General features: G+C 43.5%; 1 protein-coding gene across 1 annotated transcript in view; it reads right to left on the reverse strand.

The window, feature by feature from the left end:
• Positions 1-19935, reverse strand: part of REPS2 (RALBP1 associated Eps domain containing 2) — a 215759-nt gene that overhangs the window by 13360 nt on the left and 182464 nt on the right. Inside the window, exons 15-18 of the mRNA XM_033201417.1 lie at positions 5662-5744; positions 5099-5144; positions 4481-4626; positions 912-1017 (exon numbers count right to left, since the gene is read on the reverse strand). Coding sequence (XP_033057308.1) covers positions 912-1017; positions 4481-4626; positions 5099-5144; positions 5662-5744 — 381 coding nt within the window. The remainder of the gene's footprint in view (positions 1-911; positions 1018-4480; positions 4627-5098; positions 5145-5661; positions 5745-19935) is intronic.

A 19935-nucleotide genomic window follows, 5' to 3' on the forward strand; every position in this document is an offset into this window, starting at 1 on the left:
ATTAGGGTGGGTCCTAATCCAATGATTGGTGTCCTTATAAGAAGATACAATAGAAGAGAAATTTGGACACAGACACAGAGAGATACAGGAAGAAGGCCATGTGACAACAGAGGCAGAGATTGGAGTGATGCAGCTATAAGCCAAGGAACACCCAGGACTGCCAGCAACACCAGAAGCTGGGAAGAGGTAAGGAAGGATTATCTTCTAGAGCCTTTGAAGAGAGCATGGCTCTGCCAATATCTTGATTTCAGAGTTCTAGCCTCCAGAGCTGTGAGAGAATCATTTTTGGTTATCTTAAGCCACCGTATTTGTAGTATTTTGTTATAGCAGCCCTGAGAAACTAATACAGGGGAGAGTAATGATGAAGAGAAACAGGGGTGATGTCCTTGAGAAGGTGAAATAGAACCATTTGCAAGGTACCAGAGGAGGAGCCAGCCTTTGATAGTACCAGGGCCACTTCCTTCTACTGAAATAAGAATTTACGTCCTCTCTCTCAGAGAGGATGTAAATAATTAAGGGCTTATCCAGAAGCTTTGGATAACAGAGAATGCTTCAAACAGCCTTCGTAACAGATTGTCTTTCCTTTTAACTCACACACAATATGAAGCCTACATACTAAAGTCACTAGTCTTCCTCTGGCTATGCAAGAACCAACCCGTGAAACTTAAATATAGTAATTCTCTACCTTCCAAAAAGGGTTTGAGAACAAAGAGGCAAGTCTTATCAACAGGGATGGAATTAAATGGTCAGCCAATTGTCACATCAGATCACTGTACACGATAGATATGGAGACATCACTACGCACCCCACCCCATAAATATGTACAATTATTATATGTCTATTAAATAAAAAAAAACTTTTTAAAAGCCAGGGAAAAGCCTGGTCATCCAAATCTGGGACTCATTCCTTACCTTGAGCTGCTGCTGGAGCTCACTGTTCAGCCGAGCCAGCACTGCATTTGCCTCTTTATTTTTGCGGATAGCAGTTTGAATGGCCTTCTTCTGTTTGGAAGACTGCCTACAGAAAAGCACAAACACTTCAGTGAAAAAGGACTTAGAGGTCTGAACCCTTGAGGGTCAGAATCTGGTTCATGAGAGGTGTTAAACTAACAAGTGGTTAACAACACAGGGCTCCAAAAATAAAATCTCATATTCACAGGCGGTCAGGCAGATAGATAGCAAATGAAACAAATTTGTTGGGATGAATTATTTACACCTGAAGTAATTCCCATTTTATAACTTGAATAAAAGCTGTGAAGTGGGCCTTTTCAAACATTTGTGTTCCATTTATTCCAAGACATTTTAATAAGTATTTCTTCCTGACAAACCATATTAACTGGAATGCCCTTTTTGTGTAAGAATTAATAGCACTTAAAAGACCTGCAGGTGTCCCCTGTGGACAAGTCTGAAGGAAAATAATAGAAGAACATTCTTTTTCCCAAAAATTCTACATTAACTTAGCCAGACTACTACCTCTACCTTATTTATTATTAGGCATGAATGCCTAAGTATAAGTGTGTGTGTGCATAAATGTGCACTCATGTGTATGTGCATAGACCAGCATATATCTGTGGCACTTGAGAAAAATACAGAACGTTTTAATACCAGTATGTCCCAATTAACAGCAAATTCACAGAACAGGCATAACTAGAGTGACCACGCATCCTACTATGCCCATTACAATCTCCATTTGAACTGTCTGTTCAGTATAAGTACCTTAACACTCTCTTTACTTTTCAAAACCGTTCATGGTTGGGATGATAAATCAGTGTAGTTACCACAGGGATAATCTACAACCTTTCATCCCACAGCAAGAAACACCGAATTCTTAGAGCAAAAGAGCAACTGATGTTCTCCTAGAAAAACAGCCATATGTGCCATCACTGGGAGATGGGTTCTAGACAAGGGCAACTGAACTAGAATGGACTGTGACCACTTTACAGATCTGATTGGCATTGACAATTGGCTGAGTGCAGTGGCTCAGGCCTGTAATCCCAGCACTCTGAGAGGTCGAGGCAGGATGGTCCCTTGAGGCCAGGAGTTTGAGACCAGACTGGGCAACATAGTAAGACTCCATCACTACAAAAAATAAAATGAAATTGGCTGGGTATGGTGGCTCATGCCTGCAGTTCCAGCTACTCAGGAGGCTGAGGCGGAAAGGATCACTTGAGCCAGGAATTCGAGGCTTCAATGAGCCATGATCATGCTACTGCACCCCAGCCTGGGTGAGAAAGAGAGAGTGAGACTTTGTCTCTAAAAATAAAAATAAAAATAAATAGACATTGAAAAGACAACCCACAGAATGAGAGAAAATATTTACAAAGATGGCTCAATTTTCTCATATATCTGACAAGGGAGTTGTATCCAGAATATATAAAGAACTCATAACTCAAAAATAAAAAGATTAATAATCCAATTAAAAGTGGGCAAAGGGTGTGAATAGACATTTCTATGTCTATTCACATAGAAGATAAACAAATGGCCAATAGGCACATGAAAAGATGATCAATGTCATTAGCCACGAAAGAAATGCAAATCAAACCATGAGATAACACTTCACACTCACTAGGATGGCTGTAATAAAAAAAAAAAAAAAAGGTAAGTGTTGACAAAATGGAGAAATTGGAACTCGCATACATTGCCAACAGGAACATACAATGGTACAGCCACTATGAAAAAGTGTGGTAGTTCTCTGAAATATTAAAGATGGAGTTACCACATGACCTAGCAATTTCACTTCCAGGTACAGACCCAAGAGAAATGAAAACGTAAGTCCACACAAAAACATGTACACAAATAGTGGCACTACTCTTAAGAGCCAAAAGCAGAAATAACCAAAATGTCCATCAACTGATGAATGGATGAATAAAATGTGGTCTATCAATACAGTGGAATATTATTCAGCCATAAAAAAAAGTCCAGATTTATGCTACAACTTGGATGAACCTTGAAAACATTATGCTAAGTGAAAGAAGCCAGTCACAAAAGACCACCTTTCATTATTCCATTTATGTGAAATGACAAGAATATGCAAAGCCATGGAGACAGAAAGGAGATTCGTGGTTGCCAGGGGCTGAGGGGGAAGGAGAGAATGGGGAGGGATTGCTAATGGGCATTGATACTATTTTAGGCATGACAAAAGTTAGATTGTGGTGATGGTTGCATGACTTTGTGAATAAACTAAGAACTACTGAATTGTACATTTAAAAACATGAACTGTATGCTATGTGAATTACATTGCAATAAAGCTGTTATAAAAAAGAGAAAAAGAAAAGATCTCTGTATGAACTCCACCAGATGCCCTGACAACTACTCTGGAGAATGTTAAGCCACTGATGACTAAAATTAACATGAAGCTGAAATTAAAGTGGAGTGCTGGGGTAGAACATGGAAGAAAACTGAGCCATCTCTGTTCCTGATAGGGATTCACCTTCCAGGCTTAACAGGGGCTAGAAGATGGTCAAAGCTCTCGGTGAATGTGATGAACAAAATATACTTCCTCTATGGACTTATACCACCAGGGACCTGTCCATTTGAAAAAAAAGAAAATCGCCTGAAGGAGAGGCTGCAGAGATTCAGAACGGGACTTTGGCTTCAAAGACAAGTTGCTAACATCTCCACAGAACCTGCTGCTTTTTGTTCTACAACAGTGTAAGCAGAAGAAAATCTGCAGCAGCATCTGAGACCTGCAAGACCCCAAGAGCAGGGTCATGATGGGTCTTGAGCATTTATGTTAGTGACCAGTCAGGCTCACTTGCAGTCAAGTGACAGGAGCAGGTTTCTGTCCTCAACACCTACCTCAATTTCACTACAAAGAAATTGAAGCAAGTGATGGCTCTTCTCAAAGCCAAAGTTTTACAGAGAATAGTTTGTCCAGAGCATCATTGTCTCAGTCCCTGGCCATGTCCACAGATGACTCCACCCTCCCTCCAATACCTGTTCCAGCTGGTTAGATAAATATAATGGAAGTTCTGTATGTATCCATTCTGTGCTGAGGCGACCAACAACAGAAACCATCACATACCACACCTACTGAAAGTGTGTCTGTGGGTGAAGGAGCTAGCCATTTGCCCTGAGGGAAAAGGAGATAACATGGGCAGAGGGGCAAAACTGCCATTTACAATACTGTCGTCTTGCCAGGAAAGTCTGGGCCCTCACAAGGAAGAGGGGTAGGAAACAACAGAAGGTGAGAGGAAGGGAAAGAAATCAAACCAAAGCAAACACCACAGCCTAGGACTCGCCTGCCCCTTTAGGTCAGGTTAAGTCCTACAGCTCATAAAGCCTTCTGTGTGACTGGGAGGCTTGAATCCCATCACAGAGATGAGCAAGATAAAATCTAGAACCATGAAAAAAAAAAAAAAAAAAACTTAAAACCATGAAATCCTTCTGTTGGTGTGCATGTAAATGTCAACACATTTACATATCTGTGTACATCTCAGAGAGAGATTCCTACCTTGCTCTTGTTTATGTGGTCTACTTACTTTTGGACTGTTGGGTGCGGTTTCATGGTTGCTGCAGAAGCTGGCCCACTTGCAGCGGTGGAAGGCTCTTGGTTTTCTGTAGCTTGATTTTCTGGTCTGAATTTCCTACGAATGGGCTTTGATGGTGGCTGAGAATACGGTACATCCTGCGGATTTAAAACAAAATAAAAATTAAAAGTTAAACATTTAAATATTCCCTCCACTCTTCCTGCCAGTGTCCCACATTCCTTTAGCCCCAGCCCCAAGATCAGGAGGGTACTCTATTTACTGACCCATGGCTCAGCAAGAACTGGGGGGACACAGGCATCAGAGTCCAGTGGTCTTCCCTTTTTTTTTTTATTTTTAAATGTTTCAAGAAGGCTATTACTTCTTGTCACCTGAAACTCACACAGACCCTGTGTGCATCTCACACCATGGGGCCTTATCTAACTGAAGACAAGATAGGCTCCTGCCTCACTCTGAAGCCTTTTAAAACCTAAGCTTTGGAAGTTTTTAAAGGTCTTAATCATATGTTCATCATTCTCCTATCCCCAATTCCTACATAAAGTCAAGAAAAAGAGCCACAGTGTATTATGGAAGGACACAGTTGGCCTGCTTCCTTGGAGGACTCTACCTCACCTGTGCTCCTGAGTCCAAGGCCCACGCTCTCTGAAGGGAGAAGAGCCTTGGAGGACAAGAAGAGGGTGAGGAGATGAATGGAGAGCATGATGAGTGAGGGGACTTACTGAGTAAATGACAGGTGACCCAATGGCATGGCTGGGCAGATGCCAGCTGAAAATGCCACGATGCAAGAGGAAACCATGGTACAAAGACCAAGAAGGAGAGAATACCCCACTCCAAGAGGCACTCATAGAGGCTTAGCAGGTGGATGGGGTTTTGTTCGAGACATCTGTCCCCCTCCACAGCCCTTTTTGCTCTTGCCATAAAGAAGGCCACCATGTTTAGCTGCGGGGCTAAGGAGGTTGAGTATGTACTGTCATGTACAAAATGACATCAAGGGTCAAGCCCAGGAATCTTCAGGACCCCAATCTTCACAAAGAACCCACAGTCTAGGAAATCTGGATCACTGACATTCATTTCAGGACAGAGAAACCTTAAAACAATAGATTAGCTAATAAAGATAAGAAGCTCATGGGTGGGACTCGCAATGCCATCTGACAGCATCCTCAGGCTGACCTTACCTTCTTGCTGGACTACTTTCTGCAGCCTGGGATGGGGCTCTGCTCAGCTGTGGGAGTAACTCGGCCTCTGACACTTGTTCAGACTGTAGAAAAAGATCAGAGAGAGGACAGAAATGCAAAAACACAATCACCTAATATATAATAAAGAGCACTTAGGAAGATAGTCACCAAGGGAAAACTGATTTAGGCCAAGTTGCAGCCAAGAATGCTTACGTCTGCTGATCCTTGGGAAAAACCTCCTATAGATGCTGCTATTAACTAACCCTCCTTCTCAGATTGTTCAACCTTAGGAAAAGGAATCATGGGAATTTCTTCTGTAATTGAACGTATGTATTGCTAAAAAACTAATGCTTTGCAACAACAAACTCTAAAAATAACAAGGCTTATCAGAAAAACAGGGTTGAAAAAAAGATTTTAACTTGAGCACCAACAAAAACAATCATCATCATTAAAAACTCTGATTTTTTTAAATGTTAAATTTCTAATAAAGAAATACTCTATGAGCAGTGTGAAGAAGAAGTAAGAACTATCCCCCAGGCCGACCAAAGCCCACGTGCTGTTGCATCCCCGGATCCAGCAACTACATTCCACTGCAGCGGCCGCCACCATGCCCAAGACAAAGGCTGAAGGGGACGCTAACGGAGACAAAACCAAAGTGAGGACAAACCACAGAGAAGATCTGCAAGGTTGTCTGCCAAACCTGCTCCTCCAAAGCCCAAGCCTAAAGAGGCCCCTGCGAAGAAGGGAAAGAAGGTAAAGGGGGAAAAGGGAAAAGCCCATGCTGGCAAGGAGGGGAATAACTCTGCAGAAAATGCAGAGGCCAAAACAGAGCAGGCACAGAAAGCTGAAGGCGCCGGGGATGCCAAGGGAAGTGTGTGCATTTTGGTAACTGTGTATTTGTGGTGACTGTGCAGTCTGAAGTATTATTTTTTATTAAGTTTTATAAAAATGCAGAAATTTTTTTTTAAGCCATGTTGTTAGCACACCGAACACATCATTGTTGTTTTATGGAGAAGGGGCATACGTCACTAATAGAATGTCTCTGAGGCCAGGCATGGTGGCTCACGCCTCTAATCCCAGCACTTTGGGAGGCCAAGGCGGGTGGATCACCTGAGGTCAGGAGTTCGAGACCAGCCTGGCCAACATGGCGAAACTCCGTCTCTAATAAAAGTACAAAAATTAGCTAGGCGTGATGGTGGGTTCCTGTAATCCCAGCTACTCAGGAGGCTGAGACAGGAGACTCACTTGAACCTGGGAGGCGGAGGTTGCAGTGAGCCGAGATGGTGCCACTGCACTCCAGCCTGGGCGACAAGAGCAAGACTTCATCTCGGGAAAGAAAAAAAAAAAAATGTCTCTGAAGCTGGACTGATGTGGAGAAAACACCTTTCCCTTTTAGTTTTGAAAGACATCTTCTTGGCTCCCAGAAAGAGGGACTGTCTGACGGTGACACACACAGTCACCTTGGCACAAAGGCCTTGCGGTGTGGAGAAACAAATTCCTTTTTATGTCCCCCTCTCCCTCTCTGCCTTCAATATACACTTAACTCCCTCAAACCCAGATACCTGTTGGGGCCTGGCCCCCAATAACTGGTTACCAGTCAGGCTGGCAATCTGGACTTCCCAGTGAGAACCCTTGAAAGACCCGTGCTCTGTTTCTAGATTGTGGATCTTCAGATAAATTCTGCCATTTTCATTTCATTTCCTGAAAGTCAGGGTCAGCTCATGAAAAGTTGTTAAACAGCACGTTGAATGTGAAACGTCAACCCTCACTCTGAACTTTCCCTCTTCGGGGCACCAAATGAAGACTTCATTGGCTTTTACCACGGCTTTCTGATTTTGGAAGTCCATTGAAGGAGGGAATCTTAAAGTTGTATACTGTTAATGATTTTCGCTCATGTCCTGCCTGAAATACCATGATTGTTCACAAAAAGTATCTTTAATAAAGCTGGACACAGTTTGGGGAAAAAAACCACTCTAGCAATTATGGCCCTTTACCTTAAAAAAGGAAGGGGGCTGTAGTAGAAGGAGTTATCAGAAGGGTCGAAGGTGCTGAGTGGGATGGAATCAGTGACTAAACTCACCAAGATTGGCAAGGAATGTCCCCAAAGCACTTCAAGACAGAGTGGATGTGAATCCGTCAAGTGGAAGAACACAGGGTGACTGGGCCTCATGAGCAGCTCTCTATGTTCCCCATTTCCCCCAGTCTTCTGCCTTCAGCTATGTTAGTCTGCTTTCAGCCACTAGTAGCCAGTGATGCCAAAACATTCATGTGCTGAGAACGAACCCTACATATGAACCAATGTGACTTCTACATCATACTGACAACAGTCATCTATTGACCCACAGATAATACTCATTACAGAAACACTGTAGCACAACAAACTGACTTCATCCCTAACCTGGCCTTCTCCAACCTCCTTCAGAGCATGGCTTCTTCCTCTGACTCCACTGAAATGGCTAGTTCCCAAGGGCGCTAACATACTCCCGTTTAACACGTTATGGCTGCCTCTTCTCGTCTTCTCCTCATTGATCTTCTGCCCAGTATAGCGCCTCTGACTATCTTTTTTAAACTCCTGACCCTCGCATCTGAGAAGCTGCAATCTCCTAATTGTAGTCATCTGCTCTTTTTCCTGTTTTGACTCCTTTTATCCCTCAAACGTAGGATTTCTTAAGGTTCTGTCTTTAGTTCCTCCACCCATTTTTCCCTCCCTGTTCATTCTCTCCCAGGGTAATCCCATCTGTTCCTACATTTTATCCCAAGCAATTCCCCATCTCCTCTAAATCCACTATGCAAGCACTCAACGTTCCTGATTTCTAGTTCCAACTAGTTCTTATAGCTTTCTCTCTTCCATTAAAGATAACTATATTGTTGTTGTTGTTGCCAATAGGTACTATGATGCACACAACACTTACTATGTGTCATACATTGATCAAAGGGCTTTGCATGTATCATTGCAATTCATCATCACAGCCCTAGGAAGTAGTTATTATCCCCATCTTATTGGTGAAGAAACTGAAGATCAAGAAGTTAAGGAACTCACCCAAAATCACACAAATAGCAGAGTCCGAACACAGGCCTTGATTTCCAAAGCTGAGCTTATAACCACTATGCTATACAATCTCAGGTACTCTCAGGCCTGAGTGTTACTCATTCAAGACATATTTATTAAGCAGTCACTACAGGCAGGCCCTGTGCTAGCACTGGCACTCAAGGATGAACAAGATACAGATCCTGCTTAAGAGAAGCTTAAAGCCTAGTGGGAGCAACAGGGAAGTAATAAAGCCAACTTGCTTCAGTGGACTGTGGAGGGCAAGTATGGGGACTACGGAAGTACCCAGTTCCATGGGTCGGCAAAGACTCAGGAGCAGGTGATGTCTCAGCTGAGGCCTGGGCTAAAAGAGCAATGTGTGGGAATGGTGAGAAAGACCCAAAAGTAAGCTCACAAAGGGCCTCTCATGCTCCAACATCCATAATTTCAGCTGGAGCTACCACAAGAACACTAAGGTCAATCCCCAAGATGGGAAACACAGGAGAAACAGAAGTGAGGGGGAACTCATCTTTAGGCAGACTGAGTTAGAAGTACCTGGGAAACAACCAAGCAAAGCTGTCCAGGAGTCATTCACTGTCAGGAGTCCAGGGAACACAAGCCCTCACCCTGCTTTCCCTGGAGGTTCATACAAATGGAGGCATACTCCAAGCTCTATGAGCCAAAAGTCAGCTTTATTAACAGCTGAGTGAGGGCCCAGTAACCACCTGAATGCAGGGCCTCCTGTGAACCACGCTGAAGAATGCAACTGAACCTGAGGCCCCTGCTTGCCTTTTATCTAGAAATCTACTGCTTGGAAGATAATATATGTTCTGGCCCAAGTCTACACATGCAGCCTCCTGCAGGGACCACAGGTATGCAGCAATATCTTGCAGCAGGCAGGCAGAGAGACGATAATAGTTTCAGGCTCTCTGCCCTTCAGTTAGTTGGTTCTCCTCCATCATCAGGTGGACAGAGAAGTGTTTGCTCTACCACTCCATTCCCTGGTGAGATGAGCAAAGTCTCCTCATGGAAATATTGAAGGAGATGATAAATGAACCCTTTTTCAACATAAATGAGGATTCCAAAGCACAGCACAGTGTCATTGTTATTGCCTCTTTTTCTCTTAAACATCTCTAAAAACACAAACAATGGGGTGGGGGATGAGGAAGCAGCTGTGGGATGTGTCTTAAAATGTTTTCCATTTGCAAATTTACCTTCCTGAACTTGTATGCCATGGCCTGGGTTTTCCAGGTCTATGTCTGGTAACAGACCACTGCATGGTGTTACGTCAGGCTAAATCTGACCATCAATCCCCTAAATTGATCCATCTATCAAGCATTCGGAGGAGCAAATCTCGGGAGGGACCTGGAACACAGGCATCAGGAAGGTTCCAGAATAAGGCACAGCCTTGACAGAGTCAGACATTATCTCAGGAAAAGAGATGGGCAAAGATAACCAGCTTTGTGATAAGAAAAACTAAAGATGAGATTTAGGCACGCAAAAGACCTTCTTCACAATAAGCTTTCCTTCATAAAAGTAGTTTGAGGCTTATGTTAAGCTTGGGATGTGGAAAGCAGAATAAGGTGGGGAGATTTCTTTGCTATTTCTTGAGACTTTTCTAAGTTACCAACTTTGGAAGAATGATAATCCAAGAAAACAGGGGGCCTCAGTGGTTCTCTTCCTCCTCTGTGTATTTGGGGTCGGGGAACAACTCTGCCAACACGATAATATGGCTTTGTCCAAAAGTTTTGGTTTTCTGAACTGAAATCCAGTGACTGATTCTTGTGGGAAAAAACCAGATATATGGATTACAATTAATATTACAAATGGCAGTTCTGCCCTCATGGTTCCATGTGTAACAACATGTACCCAGTCAGGATGTGACAAACCAGAAAAATGTACTTTTAGCAAAGAGCTCACTGAAATGTGAGCTAAAGCTCCTTTTAAAAATATATATCTAATATTGTAATATTAATACTTCCTTATTTACAAATGGCAAATATACTTTCATTCTAATTTTGCAGTGAAACTCCTGGACTTAGACAGTGCTGCCACTCACGATGTGGCAAACTGTCCTGGGTCTTTGACCATTCCCATGGTTGATGGGACAATATGATTCCTGCTGAGCTGGCTTCCCAGAAATGGACACAGGTTCAGAGAGGCTAAGCATTTCTATGCATTCATTTATTCAATTACATAGATATTTCTTTTGTACCTATGCATTCATTTATTCAATTACATAGATATTTCTTTTGTACCTCTGCTATGTCAGGGACCATGGTAGGTGCTTGGGACATGGGTAGGGGGAGGCCCACTGTAGTAGGTGCTGTGTTGGCCCCACCTGGGTCACCTTTCCCTGGCTGGCACACCATCCCCCAGTTGCTCTGTTAGCTATTGAGGACTCACAGCTGCTCTCTTCTCTAGAGACTTATTCTCAACCAATGGGAGCCTACCTCCCACCCCAACTTCCAGCAGCCTATAACGACTGACTTAGAGAAGGATATAAAAGGCCAGTCCCCTGTCTCAAACAGGGTTAACTCTATTATGCAACTATGTACCAGAATCCTGCCCGTGTGGATGAGGTCAAGGTCAGATTTTATCTGAGACTACATCATTGCTTGGCTCCTTCCCCTTCCCTACTTTTCTTCCTTCTCCTCCTCCTAGGTTTTTTCCTAAAGCGCACTCCTTCAATAAATCACTTTTCAAGAATCCTCATCTCAGGTTCTGCTTCTAGGGAAGCTGACCTGAGATACTATGCAACATACTCCCAGGAGAGGGGACTGAAAGCACTCTAGTATGCTCCTCCTTGTTGTCTCTGTTTCTATCTCTATCTCTCACTCTCATCGCTTGTTCTGGAGACAGTCAGCTGCCACACTGTGAGGACACCCAAGCAGTCCTAGCAAGGGGTCCATACAGCAAAGAAGTGAGGCCTCCTGCCAACAGCCTTATGAGTGAGCCATCTTAGAAGTGGATCATCAGCTCCAGTAAAGCCTTCAGATGACTGCAGCCCTGGAAGACATCTTGACAGAAGCCTCATGAGAGAATGTGACCCAGAACCACCCAGCTAAGTCACTCCCAAGTTCCTGACCCAAAGAGACTGTGAGCTCGTAAATGTCAGTTGTTTTAAGTTTCTAGGGGGACAAAAAGGCATCCTGATGTATCTAGAATTTGGGGACTTGCAGGGTGGAGGAAGGGTGAGGAGTCAGGAGAAAAATGGGACAGCTGAAGCTGGAGAAGGACAGCAGCGGGTAACACATGGTCTCCCAGACCTGGTTTGTTCCGGGTCATTTGCTAGACACTCAACACCACCCCTCATTTCCATGCCCTTCTCTACGCTGCAGCAGGCAGAAGCCTGGAAATATTTACTCCTTTTCTTAGTTTCTTAAGTTTCTTAGTTTCTTAAGTAACTAATTCCTTAAATTAAATCTCTTCCAGCAGGAAATACCAAGAGTGGTTTCTGTTTGCCCAACCAGACTGACACACATCCATCCTAAGGATCAGAGCTTATCCTGAGGGCCAGAGGGTCCACTGAAGGATTTTAAGTAAGGAATCAATCTGACTAGATTTGTATTTTATAAAGGTTATTCTAGATCCAGGACTAGAGGCAACTCGTACCTGGGTAAAAGGAACCCAATTCGAATGCTGAAAAAGAAAAGATTATGGTTATCTAGGCCAGGTTGGTAGGAATGGGTTCGGGCTGACTTAAGAGCTACTCAGACTGGAAACTGAAGACACCCTTGGCCATTTTTGGAACGTTGTAAGTAAAGAAAAGATAAGGACACATGGAACCCAGGTTTGGATCCTGGATAATGGGTAAATGGTTGAGAGATAAAGTAGTTTAAAGCAAGAGGCAGGAATGATGGCAGTATGGAAATGGAATAAAATTAGGCAGATTTATCATAAAGCAGTGCTGGAATAACAACTAGAAGAATGTATATCTTCTAGTAACATCTCTGAAAGGGGGTACCAGGAAGCACCAGTTCCATGAATTGTCTAGAGCAGGGATTAGCAAACCTTTCTGTAATGGGCAGACAGTAAATATCTTAGGGTTTGAGGGCCAGACTACCTCTGTAGCCACTCTGCAACTCTGCTGTTGTGCTAAAGCAGCTACAGACAATATGATGAATGGGCACAACTGTGTTCCAATAAACTTTATTTACAAAAAAAAAGTGATGGGATAGATGAGGCCTATGAGCCATAATTTGTCAGCCCCTGGCCTAGGGGGAAGAAGAATCTACAGATAAGCTTAGGAAACACTGCCTGGTCTATCTCCCCCTTGGAGATTCACTGAGCACATAGCACATTACACACTCTGAAATTCTGAAAGGAAGTCACTTGCCTTTGCATAGCCCATCAGTTCCCAAAGTTATTTGGTTTCATCTCCTTATTCTCATGTAACTCCTATTAACATCCTGAAGAACTAATGTTCTGTGGAACATATTTTCAGAAACACTGACTACAGACTGGATTTTAGAGGAACAAAAGGAAGAACATTCTATTTGACTTGAATGTCAAATGCCATGTTCCACACCTAACCCTTGGGGAGGTGCATTCTCCACTGTAGTTGGCAGATCCAACAGTTGGCCCCTGTTGCACTCCTCTCCCTTCTTGCTTTGGCTTAAGAATACGATGAAGGTAGGGTTAGAATGAGGTTGCTGCCTCGCCAGAAGGGGGTCCCTTCTCCCTGCAGTAGCAGCTGTTGCTGCTGCCAACTACTTCTCTGCATGAATTTATTTACAGGGCTCCTTTAAAACCTTCTGGACAAAAACACAATAAAAATAGTTAATTATAATAGTTTAGGCAGATGAACATGACATTAATAAATTATGCATTTTTAAGGAGTTTAAAACAGTATGTCTCAGATTCCAGTTCCACTGAGGCAGGTTAGCTTTACAAAGGTCCCACTGGTACCATCTGAGTCCACGCACTCGTCACACTTGTCACCTGGGCCACTGCAAAGACTTCAATGGGTCTTTTTCCAGCCTTCAGTTCTAGCCCAGTCTGATCCACCCTGCACACCACTGAGAAATTAATCTTGTAAAGCACCATCTAATCAAAATGCTTTTTCTCAGTCTTTCACTGGCTCCCCAAGGCCTATGGCACACAACACAATCCCTTGGCCAGTTAAAGCTCTTCCATCCTCTGGCTCCAATTTACCTCTGCATCATAACTGGGTTAGTTTGTCCATATGGAACCTGCTCCAGGCATATAGTTATTCCCCAAATCTTCAAGCACATTGGAAGTTTCTCCCCAACTCAATTATGTTTGTTCTAGACCCTCTAGCCCAGTGGCTCCCAAATATAACTGGAGCAGGATAATTATCTGGGGAACTTTTTATAAATTCAGACTTGTAGATGCTATTCCAGACTTCTCTCATCAGAATCCCTTAGGGATGGGGCATTAGAAACTCATATTTTAACAAGCTCCCTAGGTGATTTTTATGTAGCCAGCCCAGATCAACCGGGAACCACTGATGGCGCAAACTCTTCATTTAAGAGATGAGAAAACCTAGTCTCCAAGGCCCTAGTCTGGGCAAGGCCACAGGTGCTCTTGCAATACTAACTAGGCTTCTTAATTGTTTTCTCATCCATTCATCATGGAGGGAATGGGGGCATATGCCACATGGTTCTATAGATAAATATTTGCAGCTGGGCAAAATCTTTAGCAGTAAAATTTTGTTTAAAAGTCAAATTTGCAACAACAAAAAAAAGTCAAATCCCACTTAAAAAATAAATAGTCTGGCTGGGCATGGTGGCTCACGCCTGTAATCCCAGCACTTTGGGAGGTGGATCACTTGACACCAGGAGTTTCAGACCAACCTGGCCAACATGACAAAACCCCGTCTCTACTAAAGATACAAAAATTAGCTGGGTGTGGTGACGCACTCCTGTAATCCCAGCTACTCAGGAGGCTGAGGCATGAGAATTACTCGAACCCGGGAGGCGGAGGTTGTAGTGAACCGAAATCTCGCTACTGCACTCCCACGTTCCAGCCTGGGTGACAGAGCAAGACTCTGTCTCAAAAAAAAAAAAAAAAAAAGTCTATCTGTAGAACTTTGCCAAGGTGTGGATAATACAGGTAACTTCTTTTTTAGGTTTGCAATACTGGCAGGTCAGAACAAGAAACTCAGGCTTTATCATCCACGGATCCAGGTGGATTCCAAGAATGGGGATCACAAGGGCAGCAGCTAAATTTTAGGCAGATGAGAAGACAATCCTGCTCCTGCCTCCAGGGCCTTTCCAGCATCCTGTCAGTATTCTAAATGTCATTTGGTGCCTAGTTTTCACCTGTCCACCATCTCTGCTGGGCAAGAACACAACAGAAAGCCATTTGCTAAACCCAGTCATAGAAGATGTAGAACCAATGGCCTAGCACACCACTGTTCCACCCTATCATTCCCCAACCAGGCTCAGAGAGAGGGGTAAACAGAGCCTCAAGAAGGTCCAAAAGACTGAATTCTCAGCAAGAATGATTACCAAAAATCCATGACTCAAGTCACCTGTGAGAGACAGAACATGATAAATGAATGGTAAGCACCTGGAGGGCAGGATCTGCCTTGTTTCCCTATCATTTTCCTGATACCTAAGCTGAATGCCCACAAACAACAGGTCCTCTAATCAATGTGTGGAATAACCCAGCAATGAACCCAATACTGTTTCGTGTTCCACTGGAGAAGAAGTCAGTAATTCATCCCTTGGTAACTGCACCCACAGAGCACAGAACAGTTACAGGGTATAGGCTCTGGAGTCAAACCCAGGTTTTGCACTTGCTCATTGTGTGAGCTGGTCACATGCTTAGTCTCTCTGAGCTGCAATTTCTTCATCTGCAAAGTGGAATAATTCACCTAACTCACAATATTGTGAAGATTAAGCAAAATGTCTGTCTAGTGTGCTAAGCACAATTACATAGTAACTGTTCGACAATAGCAGCTACTATCATCATTAGGATTAAAATTATGATGGGTTTCCCAGGCATAGTTCCTCCTATTGCAAGCAGCAGCCAATCCAACATAAGGGCATTTTCCTCCTTGCCAAACAGATGAAAACCTAGGCTGATAAAATGCTGGCTCCAATTTAGAATATAAGCAGATCCCACAAAGCAGGCTATCCACAGTCTAAATCTGTGCGATTGGATATTACTGCTACTAATATTGGAGGGGAGAAAAATTTAAAAATAAAATCCCTTTCAGACTTTCATGTTTCACTGCTGCTTTAGCATAGATATCTCAGGCAGTGTGCAGTGAACATCTCTGGTGGGCACCCCCCTCAGTAGACCAATCCAACATTGGAGACACTCACTGACAGAGGGGCTCAGGAACAACTTTGTTGAGAGTGGGTACCAGTGACTATAATGGGCAACTAGTTGCTGGATTCAGCAGTCACATGGCAGAATGTCTTGGGGATTCCTGGAACCCATTAGATTATGGACAACATCCATGAGACAGACTTACTGTTACAACTAAAGGACTATGAGCACTTTATTTTGGTCTAAAGACAAATATTTTGACCATGACCTGGGTTTTGTTCTATCTATGTCCAATTTCTAGTAGTGGAACAGAAATCTGAGTCAAGTCTGAACTGCACTCTCTATATCACATACCTAAAGCCATATTAAAACACCATCTGCAGAGACAACAACATGAGCCTCACAGGTAAGGTGATCTAAAGCAGGATTCTCTAGGGACTCACGCTCCTCAGGGATGAGGTTGAAGAAAGATGCCCCATGCATGCCTCTTGCCAACCAAAGAGACCCTTACTAAACAGGCACCCACCAGCAGCACAATTGAAAGGCACCTCATTATGAGGCCTTTAGAAATCCTTTCTGTTGGGCCCCAATCCCTGACATATATAGGCCTGGCAATAATAACAAATGTATATACAAACTTCAAAATGCCTCAGAGCCCCGGCCTATGAACTGATATTTTATCACACTTACAATCTGAATTACTTTCCTGGTTCCTTTGCTCTGTGTATTGGTGTGATGGAGTGTTAGAGTAACACCCTTTCTGATTTACTGATAGTTCACACTTAGGCTGTGATAAATGTCCCCTTTTGGGTTGACATAGCCCTTCCTGCATGAGCCATGTCCATCAGAATAATGTGGCTTTAAAAAATTTCAATTAGAAATAGCTGGCCAGAAAGGGAGCTATAAAAATTATGTTAAGAGTTAGGAACCAGCCATAAAATAAATTCAGCATTGATAAGGACGTGGAACTGGAGTGGGAACACCATTAATGGAGTGTAAATCAGTACAAACGTTTCGTAAAACTGTTTGGCAGTACCTATTAAAGCTGAACATATGCCTACACTATGACCCAGAAATCCTACTCTTAGGTATATATCCAAGAGAAATGAAAACACTCATCCACTCAACAACTTGGATACGAGTGTTCACAGCAGCACTATTCATAATTTCCCAAATCTGAAAAGTACAAAAATGTGCATCAATAGTAGAAAACAGTGTTATATTTGCACATACAATGGAATACTATACAGCAATGATCTCAATTACACACAACAGTATGAATAAATCACACAAACATCATTTAATAAAAAGCCAGACACAGAGTATACACCGCATGATTCCACTTACATAAAGTAGAACACAGGTCAAACTAATTTATGCTGTTAGAAGTCAGAATAGTGGTAACCCTAAGAATAAGAGATAGCAACTGGAAAACAGCACAAGGAGGGCTTCTGGGGTACTAGTAATATCCTGTTTCTTGATTTGGATGCTGATTATATGCATGTGCTCTGCTTGCGAAAATTGAGTTGCACATTAAATGTGCAACTTGCTTTTCTACATGCATATTATACTTCAATAAAAAGTGTTTTGGGCCGGGCACGGTGGCTCATGCCTGTAATCCTCACACTTTGGGAGGCCGAGGTGGGCAGATCAACTCAGGTCACGGGTTTGAGACCAGCCTGGCCAACATGGCAAAACCCCATCTTTACTAAAAATATAAAAATTATCTGGGTGTGGTGGCACATGCCTATAGTCCCAGCTACTCGGGAGACTGAGGCAGGAAAATTGCTTGAACCCGGGAGGCGGAGGTTGCAGTGAGCTGAGATCGCGCCACTGCACTCCAGCCTGGGCGACAGAGTGAGACTCCGTCTCAAAAAAAAAAAAAAAGTTTTAAAAATCCAGTAGAGCCAATTTCCTGTAATGTCCTTAAAGTGCCACCTAGTGGCACAAGTTAAACATAAACAAGAGGGAAGTTTTGCCTCTAGCAATTTCAAAAATATGGCCCCATTTTTAATAGCACATTCTGGGATTGGGCTGAAACAGTGCCCTAGACTAAAATCACTGGCATGATACATAAAGAAAAGAAGCTCTTGTTGCCTGGCATGTAGAATCCTGACACAAGGATTCAGGGGCAAGGGAAGCTGTCTACCACAGAGCATGCTAGTGTTAGTGAGCCAATGATACACATCTCTTCCCAGCTCCACTTGCAGTCAGCATGGTGGGAGCATTCACAACACAGACAGCAACAATGGCTGCAAACTGGGGCTTTCCCCCAACCCTTGGGGGAGAAGGTTTACCAATATATCACTGGGTGACACCTACAAAATTTGCTGGGCAGAGAAGGGTATTTAGGAGGAAGGTAGGAAGAAAAATTCCTTTACCCTGTTTTCTCTGGACAGGCTTGTTTCCTTCTTCCTCTCCTTCAAGATACTATACTGTGATGAGGCCTGGTCTGCCTTCTTTTAATTATGCTTGTGAAACAGAGTTAGGGAGTCCTATCCACTGCAAGCTTTTGAAGCTGCCAGTTGTATCAAAGATACTGCTCAGAGTTTTGTGAGTAAAGTCCGAAAGACAGATCATCTCGGTCAAACGTCCTCAAAGAAAAATCAGAAACTATAAACACAGGCATGTGATCCTTGAGATAAGAGCAGGAGGGTTAAAGGCTGATGGGGAGGCCTATCCATCTGTCCACCGGTTCTTCTCATTGCCATTCTTTTGATCTATGGCAGGATTCTCGAGACTCATGTTTCCCAATGGAAAAGGTTGAAGATGCCCTATGCGTGCCTCTTGCCAACTGATTCTCCTTCATATTTCCATTATTTACAGAAACAGGTGACCATGTGGATTTGGCCTGTAGGCTATAGTTTGCCAACCCCTGACGTAGGCAGAGAGACAGCCCCTGAAAGGTCACAGATGAGGGTAACAACGTGCTTCGACTACAAGTGCTTTAGCGAGCCAGTTCAGCACTCATTCTGGGCTGGTGGCAACTAATTTCTAGCTATCTGGAATCTGTTCTGTGTCTGCCAACTAGACCCCACCTCTGTTTCACTAGGCCTGTGGTGATAATTATAACAGCTAAATGTTGTTGAGGGTTGACCATGGCACCAGGCATCATTCTAAGTGCTTTAGAGATCTTCACTCATTTAATCATCAGACCCCTGTGAAAATGGTATCATGATCCCCATTTTACAGATGATGAAATTGAGGCACAGAGAGATGAACTTGCCCAAGTCACAAAGCCAGTAAGAGGCAGAGACAGGATTTGAAACCCCAAGCCCATGCTCTTAAATCCTCTGTCAGGCTGCCTCCCTGAGCCCAACCCCTGGTTGTCCTCCACTGTCCTTTCCCACGAGCATGGTAGCACATTCGGGCATCCTCCCAATCCACATCTGCTCCTCCTCTGACCCCCTCAGGAGTGCTTCCTTAAAGTCACAGTGTAGGCCACGTACAGTGGCTCACGCCTGAAATCCCAGCACTTTGGGAGGCTGAGGCAGGGGGATCACAAGGTCAGGAGTTCGAGACTGGCCTGGCCAACATGGTGAAACCCCATCTCTACTAAAAATACAAAAATTAGCCAGATGTGGTGGTATGTGCCTGTAATCCCAGCTACTCAGGAAGCTGAGGCAGGAGAATTGCTTGAACCCGGGAGGCAGAGGTTGCAGTGAGCCAAGATCATGCCACTGCACTCCAGCCTGGGAGACAGAGCAAGACTCTCTCTCAAAAAAAAAAAAAAAAAAAAAAAAAAAAGTCACAGTGCGATAGGGGGCAGCAGAGAAGAGAAATGAGGATTCCATTGCTCAGAAACCCAGAAAACAACCATAACTGAGCCCCCGCCAGGGGAAAACTGGGCTATATTGTTAGTTATTAGAAACACGGTGACCAGTTTATTGTCTACAACCTACGTCAATAAAGCATGAAGAAATGGGTTTAAATGAGACACACAGAAAATGACTCAGTTGTAAGAACCATGAGAGACTATAGAATAGATAGTGTTGGGCACG

Source organism: Trachypithecus francoisi, unplaced genomic scaffold (genome assembly GCF_009764315.1).
Source record: "Trachypithecus francoisi isolate TF-2019V2 unplaced genomic scaffold, Tfra_2.0 Lachesis_group6, whole genome shotgun sequence".
Classification (NCBI taxonomy): domain Eukaryota; kingdom Metazoa; phylum Chordata; class Mammalia; order Primates; family Cercopithecidae; genus Trachypithecus; species Trachypithecus francoisi.